The sequence below is a fragment of the Protomyctophum parallelum genome (assembly GCF_964188405.1).
Source record: "Protomyctophum parallelum genome assembly, chromosome: 17".
Lineage (NCBI taxonomy): Eukaryota > Metazoa > Chordata > Actinopteri > Myctophiformes > Myctophidae > Protomyctophum > Protomyctophum parallelum.
The window spans coordinates 35,748,543-35,762,784 of NC_139719.1; the positions used below are offsets into that span (position 1 = coordinate 35,748,543).

The following is a 14,242-nucleotide window of genomic DNA, read 5'->3' on the forward strand; positions in this document are numbered from 1 at the left end:
CACACACACACACACACACACACACACACACACACACACACACACAGTTTCCGTATCTGCTCAATAGAAAGGTTGTAGTCTCGCGTGATCTGACGGTACACGATATTTACTTTCATAATAGGATGTCACGTCATTTTCCCAATAGCAAATTCAACAAACGGAAGCTGGAGAGTCCTGGCTGGCTTCAAGGAGCTGCGAACGTTCAGCTGTCGCTTGGAGGAGTAAAACATTCTTCTTACCCGTTTCACACAGTTTAAAATACGAGGGGGAAAAACCCCATTGTTGGCATCTTGAATTTCTTCGCGTCGGAGTAAGACCCCGCGGCAATGTCTGCACAGGCTCAAATGAGAGCTTTGCTCGACCAACTCATGGGAACTGCGAGGGATGGTGAGTTGTTGTTGCAGCACGGTGCTAGCTGCGCTAGCCACTTAGCAAAGATGGAGCCATTGCAAAGGCTCGCTTGTGTTGGCGTGTGGTGGACAAACATTGCATGAATGGATGGACTTCAGACGGCTGTTTCAATGTCTGATGATCCAATTAGCCAGTTCTCTTCAGGGTTTTGGATTTAATGTTTGTGTCCATTATAGCTAGCACTGAGTTTTTACTGTTTTTCTAGTGATGTTTAGTATCGGCCTGCAAGCAGCTTGTAATAAGATAAGCCTCCCATCCGAGTCGCCGATAGCGCTACAACAAATGAGAGGTTCTGTACACCGATGGATCCGATAGTAAAGGAAACTTACAATTCCTATTGTCGGCAGGCGACTCTGCTTAATTCAAATGATATGACACTGACTTCTTAAAAAGATGGCCAACTGTCCGGTGTTACAGTTTGACTAGTTCCTGGTTCATCTGGTGCCCTGGGCTGGATTTGCGCGTGCATGAGCCGTCTTTCACATCTGTCTCATGAAGGGGGCGGAGCTATCTTCTATCTTCTCGGAGCGGAGCTATCTTCTATCTTCTCATTAAATATCCATCCGATTGTTTGTGGAATCTCACTTGTATGAAACAGTGACAACATGCACTTATAAAACACAGTTAGAATGATGAAAATAAAAAATAAATGAAAATATCTGTGGGAAGTGGGATTCGAACAGTCTGAGTCTGAGTGAACCAAAATAACCTTGGAAGCTGTGCGCAAGCCACTACACTATGATGCACTGACAACTGTTGTAGGAAACGATCTATTTGATCCTATGTGTGTCTGTCCCAGGCGTGAACTTGGTAACAGTAGGCTATAGTCACAGCATGTCATTTCATCTTGTGACTCTGGTTTTTTAACAAATATAAGCACTCCGTTGAACTGATCAATGAATAGCTGTAGAAACAAGTCAATGATGTTGCTATAGTCACATCATGAAACACAAAGGGCCGATTCATACTCCTATTTTACCGCTGTTTCAGCGCTGTATTGCCGAAAATGATTTCGCCTCGTCAGAAATTGTCAGTAGCACCGAGGAGCCGACTTTAGGACGGGGCCCGCCCCCCGAACCTCAAATGACGTCACAGTGTAGGCTTAACAGAGCCTATTAAACAGACTTTTATTCGGCTCAAAAATAGGACTATGAATCGGCCCTTTGTGTTTCATGATGTGACTATAGCAACATCATTGACTTGTTTCTACAGCTATTCATTGATCAGTTCAACGGAGTGCTTATATTTGTTAAAAAACCAGAGTCACAAGATGAAATGACATGCTGTGACTATACTGTTACCAAGTTCACGCCTGGGACAGACACACATAGGATCAAATAGATCGTTTCCTACAACAGTTGTCAGCGCATCATAGTGTAGTGGCTTGCGCACAGCTTCCAAGGTTATTTTGGTTCACTCAGACTCAGACTGTTCGAATCCCACTTCCCACAGATATTTTCATTTATTTTTTATTTTCATCATTCTAACTGTGTTTTATAAGTGCATGTTGTCACTGTTTCATACAAGTGAGATTCCACAAACAATCGGATGGATATTTAATGAGAAGATAGAAGATAGCTCCGCTCCGAGAAGATAGAAGATAGCTCCGCCCCCTTCATGAGACAGCTGTGAAAAACGGCTCATGCACGCGCAAATCCAGCCCAGGGCACCAGATGAACCAGGAACTAGTCAAACTGTAACACCGGGATAGAAGCTCTAAACAGAAGTGGAATGTATATCATGTTTGAACTTGAAACCTTGGAATCTATGCAAATGCAGGTCACAATGGTTACAACCGTCACATTGACCGACTTATTGTGAAAGGCCAAACCGGACCCAGAATCAGCAGGAAGGGATTTGGTACTCATGCAATTCAGACTTTTTGTGATATGACAAAATGATCGTGCATTGGGCTTTTTATATTTATTTTGCAGTGTAAATTGTTACACATCTGGCAGCCCTGCCTGATCAGTGATCACAGTGAAAACAATATATATACTATGTATATTCGTATATTAACATAATGGTCAACTGTTCATGGTTTATTTCATTGTATATGAAATCCAGAAATTGCTTATAGCAGCTATTTGGATACAAACATTAAAAGACAGATACAGCTGTCAAGTCTCTGGTCATGAGCAAGTCAAACTTTATTAATAGCCCAACCCACTTGAAAACAAGAGATTGATGAGAAAGACTCTTCAGTAAGCTAAGATTAGTTCATTAGAGTATGCAAGTTTGTGTTGTGCGTTTGTGGGTGTATGTGTGTTGAGAATAATATTAAATTCTTCCCATGCATATGTTGCATACAAACTGAACAATTGTGGCCCCTTTATTTTATTCATAAAGGTTCAGTGTATCTTTGCCAGCCTACATCAATCTGCAAAGGAGTTGCAGAAAAGCCTCATGTTCATCGAGCCGTGAGTCACACATGATTTTTAAAGCTGTTATGATGAATATCCAAACAATATGTTTGCCTTCCGGAAGTTTTTGTAGTCTATATTTCATATCTCACAAATGGCTAGTGGCACTAGAATTACAATTTGGAGTAGTGTATGCAGCCTGAGCTATGACGTCTGGTCGCGCTGAACAGGAGCAGTTCATTGTTCCTTTTAGACGTCTGTTTTCAAAGGAAAATATTAGCCATCAATCAAAAAAAAAAAAAAAAAAAACTTTGCACAGATCATTTACAATCTGACTTGTGTATGACTCCCAACTTCTTACCACAGGTATGGGCAAGAAAACAGTTCCCATTTATACTTTCCTACAGCGGGTTTAAAATTCTGCAGCTGAGGTCTTGAAGATGCAGATGGGTACAGTATATGGTGCAGATCGCAGTGTGTATAAACTAACTTTTTTCCTTGGTTTTATTCATATTTGTTTTCTTTTCAATGTTCCATATCAGTAAAGGACTGACTTGGCTGGAGGAAATATTCTGGAATGTTTACACCTCTTACACATTTTCTATAAGCAAGGTCTTTTTCCCCTCCATCTAGTCAAAGTTACAGCTGTTGCATAAAGATTCCATTGATATACATCACAGACAGAGCCACACTGTTGTTAATTTGTCAGTGATGTTCCCATACTGTGATTTAGAATCTATCTACTTGATCCCAAGCCTAATTCTGTAATGTTCAACTGTTCTCACATGGCCACATGCTAAACTTAGTAGTAGAGGCTCTAATGTTACACATTATTTATGAAGAGAGGCTTGGCTGAGGTAAGCACCAAGACTGTCAGGCAATATCCTAGACCAGGTCCAGTATGTCCATCTGCCTAACGTAAGCTGGTCAGTGGTCACATTACTGACATCATTAGTAGTCCCCGATGTAGGCTAGCAGAAACGGTTGGTTTGTTACTGACGGTACATTGTAATGCAAGTGTAAATTTCCTCTATTGTGGAACCTTCCATTCAGACATGACACCCAGTGTATGGATTTTCACCTATGCGGTGGACAGAAGATCTTAAAATATACGTGTTAGTCACATTTAAAAATTTCTGCCCCTTTGCCGTAGTCCGAGCACAGTAACAGACTAGAAATCATTGGATACCTCGCTCCTACTACCAAGTATGTGAGGTCATTCTCATCTGCTGTTTTTGGACTGTTTCAGGGGACGAGACGCGTCAGAGGGTCAAGTTCTCAGACGAGCGGGTCTGCAAAAGCCATCTGCTGAACTGCTGTCCTCATGACATCCTGTCTGGAACTGTAAGTACTAGTAAGCAAACACTGAGGTCTGAATATGCTTATTGAAATTAACCTTCTGAAAGATGTTGGACATTTGAGGTCAATGGATCTCAAATGTGACCTAAAAAAACCGTATGCTACAGACTTGTTTGTATACAGCACTCATGCATGCCTTACTTGTTTGGTTATAGCCAGGACAATCAATAGATTTATTGTGTGGGAGGAAATTATCACAAAAGTGCAACAGAAGTTTTTGTTGTTGTTGTAAATGATGTGATTAATTTCTGAAGTCGTTTTCCAGCACATAGCTTTCCCAATTGTGTTTTGTAATTGTTTTTTCGTGTGTGTACACTACACATGTTGATAGCGTATGGACCTGGGAGAGTGCTCAAAGATCCACGACCTGGCACTTCGGGCAGATTATGAAATTGCCTCCAAGGATAGGGATCTGTTCTTTGAGCTTGATGTAAGTAGTGTCCTATTAGTAATTATCTCCCCAAATATAAATGGTGGTATCAGAATCTAACCATCTCTTTTTCTTTTGTTTTCCCTCCTAAGGCGGTGGATCACTTGGAATCTTTTATCGCAGACTGCGACCGGAGGACAGAACTAGCGAAGAAACGTCTGGCTGAGACCCAAGAAGAGATCAGTGCTGAAGTGGCTGCTAAGGTAAGAGTTGTAACTTCTAGGCAATCCCATGAAGACCCTAACAGTCTGGGGTGTGATATAAATATGGTCTTCTAATCTACAAGTTAAGTGAAACCCAGACTCTTATTTGCATTTTTAATTTTAGCTAATTATGGGAAATCAGCCCAATTATATAGGTGGGGCAGTATGGATATTTTTGGTACAGCGTTTGATCAGCGTTTCACTCCAGGCCATCATCATGCAAAGTATGCAGGTATGATGTGTCCCTGCAAAGCATGCAAAAAAGCTGGTGAAGCATTGTGAGTTTGATTATGCACTACTTTACATGCTGAAAGGCCTGTCTCGATTATTACATAATCGCCTGATCACAATTATTTGAGATAATCACATTTTTGCATAATGGCCAATCGTTTCCATGGTGAAAAATGTCCATACATTAAAAAAAAAAGTAGAAATAGCAGATCAGGCCCAGGCCGTAGCGTAACGGTCTGGGCACCGGACTGGTAATCCAGTCGCAGTGTGCCGCGGGTTTGACTCCCGGACCCGACACGGCCTTTACTGCATGTCATCCCCCCATCTCTCTCCCGTTTCCTGTCAGCCTACTGTCTATCCCTTAAAAAATCAATAAAGGCGTAAGCCGCAAAAAAATATCAAAAAAAAAAAAAAAGAAATAGCAGATCAACTATTTACGCTATTTTTGTAGATTTCTTTTTTTTTGGAAAGAGAAAAATATAAAAAAACGATTAAATGTGTCAGTGATTTCTTTGTATATTTAAGTTATTTTTAATTGTCATACCTGCACTGTGCATTTTGTGATTACAAAGCCTAAAAGGCAAACAGAAATACAAATGGTAACGTTCCAATGTTCAATGCAAAAAACACAAGTGTGCAGATTTTTTTCTTTCAGAATGCATGCTCTAATATTATTGTTAGAGACGGTCAAACCACGTCTTTCTCTGTGACTTTCTCTCCGGTATACAAGTTATATCTTGTACCCCCGTCTGCAATAATGGACCACAATGTCTTTCAGTTAATTAGGTGTAGTCTCATATACTGTAGCTGCCCTGGTAGCTCAACCAGTTATGCTGACCACATAATCATAATGTCCTTGGGTGGAGTCCGACTCAAGACATGTTTAATCTCGTTCAATCTCTCTTCCGTTAGTGCGCCCGCTGGGTACACGGACATTGCTGGTTGTAGGAGTGGTTGCACCACTCAAAAATAAAATAAAATCTGCCTCTTTAAATGTTTGGTAAAAGAAGCATTGAATTGTATTGATTGAAAATGGTGTTGCTTGAAATGTGTTAAAACTGGATTTCATGAATAATTGCCCATGGCATTTTGTTTACTTTGCAGGCAGAGAAGGTCCACGAGCTGAATGAGGAGATCGGGAAGCTCCTGGCCAAGGCTGAGCAACTGGGTGCTGAAGGCAATGTGGAAGAGGCCCAGAAGGTCCTGCAGGAAGTAGAGAAGGTCCGCACCAAAAAAAAGGATGCAGAGGTGAGAGGGTGCTCTGGAATAACATAACTTATCTTATTATATACAACGCTGGTACACAAAAGCCAAGTCTTTTAGTCTCTGTAGTGACATCCCCTCCATGCTATGGGGACATTGAAGTGCAAACGAATGTAACCTCTTATAATTTCCATGCCCTCTCAGGAAGAGTACAGGAATTCCATGCCTGCTTCCAGTTTCCAGCAGCAGAAATTGCGGGTGTGTGAGGTCTGCTCCGCCTACCTGGGTCTCCATGACAACGACCGTCGCCTGGCTGACCACTTTGGTGGGAAACTGCACCTGGGCTTCATTCAGATCAGAGAGAAACTGGATGCGCTGAAGGTATGCTCTAGTCTAGCATGTCCCCACATCTTTTTGTTGTCTGGGATCAAAGATTCTTACTACTTTTTCAATGGCTACTACGACTACTGTTGTACTCTAACGCTTGCCGTTAGAGTACTTGCCGATGGTTAAATTAGTAAAAAGGTGTAATGAGTTGGTTCATCATAAACATAAATTTAAAGGAGTGTTCTCTGAAGTCTGGGTATGTACACATGATCAAACGTACAGCTTGATATCTGAACCAACCAACCATCACTGTTTCTGCATCTTGGAACAGAAAACTGTGCTGGTAAAGCAGGAGCAGAGAAACCAGGACCGCCTGAAGAGGAGAGAAGAGAGGGAGAAAGAGGAGAAATTGAAGAAGAGGTGGGTACAACACATTTTATGAACACTATTTATTTATATACCGGTAGATTTCTAATGTAAGTGAGCATGGTGCTTTGAACCACAACAAAATGTACCAAAAATGGCAATTATAGGTGAAGCCGTAATATTACAGCAGAGTTTCATATTGATGTCCTGGTTTGTTGCGAACGCAGTGAGCCACTTACTATGACAGCAAGGGCTGAATGTCTGTGTGTGTGTGTGTGTGTGTGTCACGCTGTTACACCACCCGCCCGCCACCAGAGGGCGCAGCTGTAGCACACACACAGGGCGCAGCTGTAGCACACACACACACACACACACAACCACACACACACGAGCTGCGTTCGCTTCCCGCGTTTGCGCGTCTTACTTGTAACGTCTGGTATTACTGAGTGTGTTGGATGGTTTACTGGCAAATTTATGTAAGGCCTAAAAAAAAAAAACTTTGGTTTCCGATTGGCTGTCATTTTTGGGCTGAGTAGGTAGGGAATTTATTTTATTTTATTTTTTTATTTTATTTTTCGTGGGAAAGTTGGGTAGCAAGGAATTTTTTTTATTTTTTTATTTTTTTTCGTGGGAAGGATGGGTAGAGAGGATTTTTTTTAAACTTTTTTTTTTCCTACGGCAATGATGGATAGGCTTCTTTTTTAATAACTTCAATATTTGCCTGAAATACCATATTTTAAATAATGAATGGTTCAAGTACACATAACACTACGTCTACATGCCTACAGCTAAACATTTGAAAACTTTGAATAGAATGTCCACACACTGGTTGAATACTTAATATGCATGTTTCATGATAAATTATTTTTATGTGATGTATTCCCATGCTTTTTGTTCTTGCTTAATGTAAATCGCTCTGGATTAAGAGCGTCTGATAAATGCCTAAATTGTAAATTGTACTGTCTTACAGTAACTAGAAGGCTCTGACAGTAATGAAATGCACAGTCACGTCAAACTGCTGCCCCTCCTCCTGCCTGCAACTCAGTTCATTTGAACTGTGGAATCATGGCAGGTCTAAGACTACATTTGCAAGCCCCCTATTTTATTTAGTTGCGCCTGTGTTTTGGGGTGGCATGAATCTTTCATGCTTGTAAACATTGTGAAATCACGTGTACTTCATTTATTGGCCATCCAGTTTTAGGTAACGGTGGTGTCAGCAACAACCCACCTAACGTAAAACAACCTCTGCTTTCCAGCTCATGTTTTGACATAAAAAGTTAGAACGTGTTGCTGGCATCAACATAGCTATAGTGCTAGTTATTAAAAGACAAAAACATAGCTAACGTTAGCCCCATATATGATATGTGCCCTCTCCTCTCCCTACGCCCATTCATGTTTTGACATAAAAAGTTAGAACGTGTTGCTGGCATCAACATAGCTATAGTGCTAGTTATTAAAAGACAAAAACATAGCTAACGTTAGCCCCATATGTGCCCTCTCCTCTCCCTACGCTCATTCTGTAGCTCCGAGCACATATATGGGGCTAAGCTAACGTTAGCTAACGTTCTGACGGGGTAGAAGCATGAGCCGAATGGGTTTCCTCCTCCTCGCATCTCAGGGCTATAGATACCGAAAGTCAAACATGCCCAGCACGCACCCAGCCTGGGCGCCTAGAGGCTCCAGGGTGGGGGGGGAGAGTATGTCGGCTGAGATGATAGTCCATTTATCCGCTCGGTCGTGTCTCCCTTCTGCGGACTTAAACCGACACCGGCACGGTTTCACCTCCTTAATTATGTCTTCAAATGTTTTTGTACTCAATCGTATGATCTGTGGCGGTGCTTTGCACGGGCAGTGGACAGTCACAGACACCGTGCACAGGTCCATGCTGTATGTTGTCACTGTTGTGTTGTGCGTCTCCTCGCGATGACGCATTCCAAAACATTTGCGCACGTGATATTTTAGACGAAAGAAAACTTTATTTTGACTTTGCGCGTCCCAATGGTCTCATCAAAGATAATTTTAATTTTAATAAAGACCTTTTGGGTCTTAATCGGTCGCATTCTGAGCTTCTTTTTTTTTTTTTTTTTTTTTTCACCAAATGCCAATAAAATAATATGAGTCGCGCATATTTAATAGAGTCGGTCGGCAACCGGAAACCAAAGTTTTTTTTTATTAGGCCTAATCTTTTTTTTCTTTTCTTTTCACAGTACAAGATCAAGCAGCAAAGAGAAAGAGAAAAGGTTAGTACATTAACTATCTAAAACAGTTAAATCATTTGTAGCGGTGTCAGTGGTGAAGAGAGATACGCCATCTTGTCAACTTGTTTGGTTGCAACTATCAAATATTTTCTTCTTGTTTTATAATTGAGTAAATTGATTAGGCTCATATTCTATATTTTGTCGTACATCAGTGTCTCATAACATTTGAGAAATATAGTATAACTGGGTTCATGGTCTGACCATTAGGGTCTTAAGATACTAATGAATATAGATGCTAGAATGTATTGACCAAACGGCTATGTTATTAAATGCTATTATGCTACTATATCATCTGGATTAATGCTAAATCATGGATAAATACAGCTTTAGTGTTATGGAGTATAGTAGAATAATGTGGTAGTGTCACATGGCTAATCATGGTGACAGGCTATTGCTATTGTATGGGACTTTGTAGAGGTGTATGTCTCCATCCCATGGACAATTTGTGTAATTGCAAACAAATACATCTGATTGACAACTTTAGAAAACAAAATAAAAAATATAATATTTATATAAGTTTCCCATTAAGCTGAAGTTAGTTTTAATGAAGTTGTATGTGAAAGTATGAAGGAGAAAGAAATTTGGCAGAATATATAGACGACAACATGTTTGCTTACTAGTGATTGTCATTGTCAAGAGAAACAAAACATTTATTTTTTTACAAAAGAGAAGCAGCAATGCTCAGTAACTGTAGTGTAATGTCAGCCAAAATATTTAATTCAAACTTTCTTTTTCATAACTGTGACTAAAGACTCTTCATTCAAATGCTGCTCCACTGTGATTTCAATCTCCAGCTTGTATTTTTTGGTTTCCATACACAAAAATATGGATACAAATTCCGGTGCTAAATAATAACACGTGCTCTTTTCTCAGGTCTCGTTCACGTGACCGGCAGAGGAGACGCTCGCGCTCCACGTCACGGGACAGACGCCGCTCCCTGTCACGCTCCAAGGAGAGGGAGAGGAGGCGACGCCACCGCAGTCGCTCACGCTCCCGGAGCCAAAGCCGCCACCAAAGCCACACCCATGACTCCAGAAACAAGTAAAAGACACTCGCACAAGCACAAACTGTCTCATGTTCATTGCAGTGAGATTTCTCTCCTACTCTCATCCATATACCTGTATAGAGACTATTGTTGGGGCTGATTAATTCGATTAAGAAAATAAATAATATATTAAAGTTCTATTGTTGTAAATATTCGGCACCACTGCCATACATAGGCATTAAATAATTGTCAGAGTAATCAATTCTCAAAATCACGTGTTGCAACCTTTAAAAAAATAATACACACAGACACAGTTTCTTTAACCCATTCAGACCTGAGCCCAATTTAAAATTAAAATGTCGTTTTTATGTGGACATGCCCACCAATTAATTAACCGTTTCGTGTCTACACGTCCTAGGGAATCCAATCGAGGGATGCATTGGACGTGTGTACACGTCCTAGCGCATCCTCAATGCGAGGAGAGAATATTCAGATTTTTTTCCCCTTTTTTTTGTAATTTTCTTTTTCAGTCCGACTCTCGGCCACAGTGCTTCGCTTTTCATATTAGCTTACCGTTCGATTAGCTGTTAGCGCGGCAGAATGCCTCGTACCTGTTCATCTAGGGCGCTCTCCGTAGTTTTGATCTGATGGATATACTAAGCGCATCATTTCTGACTTCAACATGCCTCTTGTTCAAAATATGAATGCTTTGGAGCTTCTAGTGATATAATAGTCTCGAGACCAAGGTAAGCTAGCAAAATATTTCTCAGTTTCTTTTCCCGGATTTTTTCCCGGGGGGGGGGGTTGTTTCAGAGTAAAAGCTTCTAATTGAAGGAATGGGGGCGTGTTCTCTCCTCTGTGTCATCAGTGCCCATACCCGAGGGGGGGATGGCCTTTCTGTGTGGAGTTTGCATGTTCTCCCCGTGTAGGTACCCTCACAAAAACATGCAGTAATCCTAGTCTCTAAACTACCTCCCCCTGGCCAGCCGGGGTGCCTGATGGAGGGGAAAGGAACTGGTCGGAATAACATGTTCTTTCCACGCGCTACGTCCAACCGGGGAAACTCTCCTCTGTCAGGTGAAAAGAAGCAGCTTGAACTTCTCATGTACAGAAGGAAGCATGAGGTCAGTCCGTTGCCCCCCCAGGAAGTGTAGCGCCCAGGATTAAATAAAAAAATGAGTTGCAAAATCGTGGGATAAAAATGATAAAAGAAAGTGTCACTATAGCAATTTATTTGATTGGCACGTTTGACTGTCAAGGTTTCAGACTCTACTAAATAAAAATGTAAGACATCATTGCACATAACAACCACACCAAGGGGTCTAATGAAGTACCACCTCAATATTTTGTTCCAGGGACCTCCAGAAGTAAAGATTTGAGTTTAAAAAGTTTGCTATTTTTGAATAGCCACGGATCATATTTTATGTTCGTGTTTTTTATCAATACTTTTTCTCAGGTCATCCAAGGACCGAGACCGCTCTTCCAGAGACAGGTCATCCAGGGAGCCTGACCGCGACCGGAAGGATGGCGTGAACGGCAGGTCAGACTCTCGCCGGACGGATGATAAGGATGCGGGAGACCTCTAAAACTCCATCCACCTAAACCCAAAACCACCACCTGTCTCTCGCATACATACCTGTATATTATCTATCCATCCACGCATCTCTTTGAATGATAACTTTATATTGCAGACTGTTATTGTATAACTTGACCCCCATTTTGTTTGTTCTTTTCTTTGACTGCGACTCCAGTCAAATCTTTGTATACTTACGGTAATTTACTGCATCACTTGAAATATTATATGCCTTCTATTTAGCATCTGGATATACAGTATAATGAGGGTTATCGTTAGATGAGGGTTAGTCGATGGTGAAATGTAACTTTGCCCACACATCTGTGAATCGGGGGCTGGTTTATATTCAGTACATGCTATGTCTTTTATTTGTGAAAGTACCCTGCCCTGAAGCCAATTCGAAATATTGAGATTTGTCTTGGAGTAAGCGTTAACCCATTGGCTATTGGAGAGACCTTTAAAACGTCCATGATCCATTATCTTTTTTATACAGAACCACTCGTCTGTAAATGTTGTTTTGTTATCCTGATTACCATGTATCTGAATTGGCTTATAGAACATGGTTTTTATTATGGCCCATTTATTTCATCAGTGTGTCATGGAGCAGTTGAAACCGCACTGCATGGCTTGAATGTCCACATGCAAATCGAGACTGCAGATCTCCAATGTCCACTTATATTTTGTTTCAATTATGTTATTTTAGTGAAGCCCCATTTGTTTTTAGAAAATGTAAAGGAATCCCGGTTGCTGGTTCTGAAGAGAATGTTTCCTTGAGAGTTCGGCCAGTTTAGTATGGGGCTTGAAACTATTTTCTAGGAAATGGTGGCAGACACTTCTTCCTACAATTTGTCCCTTTTCAGAAATTTGTATTATAACATGTTAGCCATGGAATGTGATAAGTGGGTTGAGAAATGTGATAAGTGGGTTGAGAAATTATTTGCTCTCCTTGTCATAAAAGAAAATCCCCATCTTTGAAATCCTATTAAAACACCTGCTACTTTAGTCATTTCCTATATTCAAACTAATTGGAATGGCTTGTGCAATTTATTCAATAAAAACGTGTCGGCCTCCCCAAAAATGTATGAAAAATGTAATCGATGCATTTCTTGACCTAATGTGTGAACTCTGTAGACTTGTTTGCTGGAATACTTTATTTGAAGCCTCAATAAAAAGCCCAGCCTTTTAATTTTTACTGTTCATGCCATTTCTTGCCACAGGACTCACTTGTTTGAAGAAAATTACGTGGAAGGAAAATAAGTAACTTATGCAACAAAATTCCCTGAAGGGTCAATGTAGTTTTGAATTAAATTATGAAAATCTTGCCAAATATTAGCGACACTTATCTAATATATATCATTATCTATCTAATGCACCAAGTCTCTGTACTTCTGTGTAATTCACGTAACTCGAGAACAACCGACTTCAAATTCGACACCCATGTTCCACGCCACAGCTGGGGGTACAGTGCCCGGTGTTGAGTCGGTCGGACCCACGGTTGTCCAGATCCGCCCCAAAAAGGCCTCTGCCCGGCCCCTGCCCAGCGTCCATATATGGAGCTTGCCTGTTCAGTGTTCAACACTCCATATTTGGGCATGCCTAACAAAGAACTCCATATATGTGCATAAATGGGAGACAGACATATCTGGGTGGTGCATGCATTTCCAACTTGCATCGTTCCAAGTAGGCCAGTGCCCAACGGGCACCGCTGTAGAGGCCCCACGTGCACCGTTCAGTCTGTCTATCTATAAATACACCAAGTCTCTACGTCTGTCTGTGTGTAATCCACGTAACTCGAGAACCGTTCGCCTCACCGACTTCAAATTCGACACACGCGTTCCACACCACCGCAGGGAGTGCAGTGGCCGGTGTAGATTCGGTCGGATCCACGGTTGTCCAGAACCGCCCCAAAAAGACCTCTGCACAGGGCCCCTGCCCAGGGTCCATATATGGAGCTGGCCTGTTCTGATATCATTCTTACGTCTGCATAGACTCCATATTTGGGCATGCCTTAAAAAGAACTCCATATATGGGCATAAAAGGGAGACAGACATAATATCTGGGTGGTGCATGTATTTCCAACTTGCATTGTTCCAAGTAGGCCAGTGCCCAATGGGCACCGCGGCTGTAGAGGACCCACGGGAACCGCTCTGTCTAATACTAGACAGTATTGCTCTAAGAAACCATCTTGGAGGGGAAAGGAACTGTTTGGAATAACGTGTTCCTTCCACGCGCTACGTCCAACCAGGGAAACTCCCCCCTGTCAGGTGTAAATGAGCAACTTGGACACTCAGGCATGAAGGAAGCATGAGTTCAAGTCCGTTGCTCTCCCCTTGTCCCTCATATATGGGGACTAGGTTGGTGGGTGGAGGGTGTGTAGAGCCCAGGATCACATTAGATGATTGACACAGGGGTGAAAAATGGGTTACAAAATCGTGGGATAAAAAATATATATATAAAAAAAAAAAAACATCCCAATGCTCTGTGCCTTAAAACAATGAATTACTTCAATTCAAAATGGCACTTGGTATGAACG

At 41.4% G+C, this 14,242-nt stretch overlaps 1 protein-coding gene across 4 annotated transcripts; it reads left to right on the forward strand.

Annotated features, from left to right (window-relative positions):
- The first annotated feature begins 157 nt into the window (after positions 1–157).
- Positions 158–12,895, forward strand: luc7l (LUC7-like). 4 transcript variants are annotated; one of them, XM_083787916.1, is made up of 11 exons: positions 158–387; positions 2,761–2,831; positions 4,024–4,118; positions 4,465–4,563; positions 4,656–4,766; positions 6,102–6,245; positions 6,405–6,581; positions 6,859–6,947; positions 9,101–9,133; positions 10,025–10,192; positions 11,593–12,895. In XM_083787916.1, exons 4-11 carry the CDS (start codon positions 4,468–4,470, stop codon positions 11,720–11,722), a joined length of 948 nt encoding a protein of 315 aa, XP_083644042.1. In that variant the 5' UTR covers positions 158–387; positions 2,761–2,831; positions 4,024–4,118; positions 4,465–4,467; the 3' UTR covers positions 11,723–12,895. The 4 variants fall into 4 exon arrangements, with proteins under 4 accessions (XP_083644042.1, XP_083644040.1, XP_083644041.1 ...); XM_083787915.1 differs by having other exon boundaries at positions 366–387; positions 3,141–4,118; XM_083787914.1 differs by lacking the exon at positions 2,761–2,831 and having other exon boundaries at positions 191–387.
- The last annotated feature ends 1,347 nt before the right edge of the window (positions 12,896–14,242 follow it).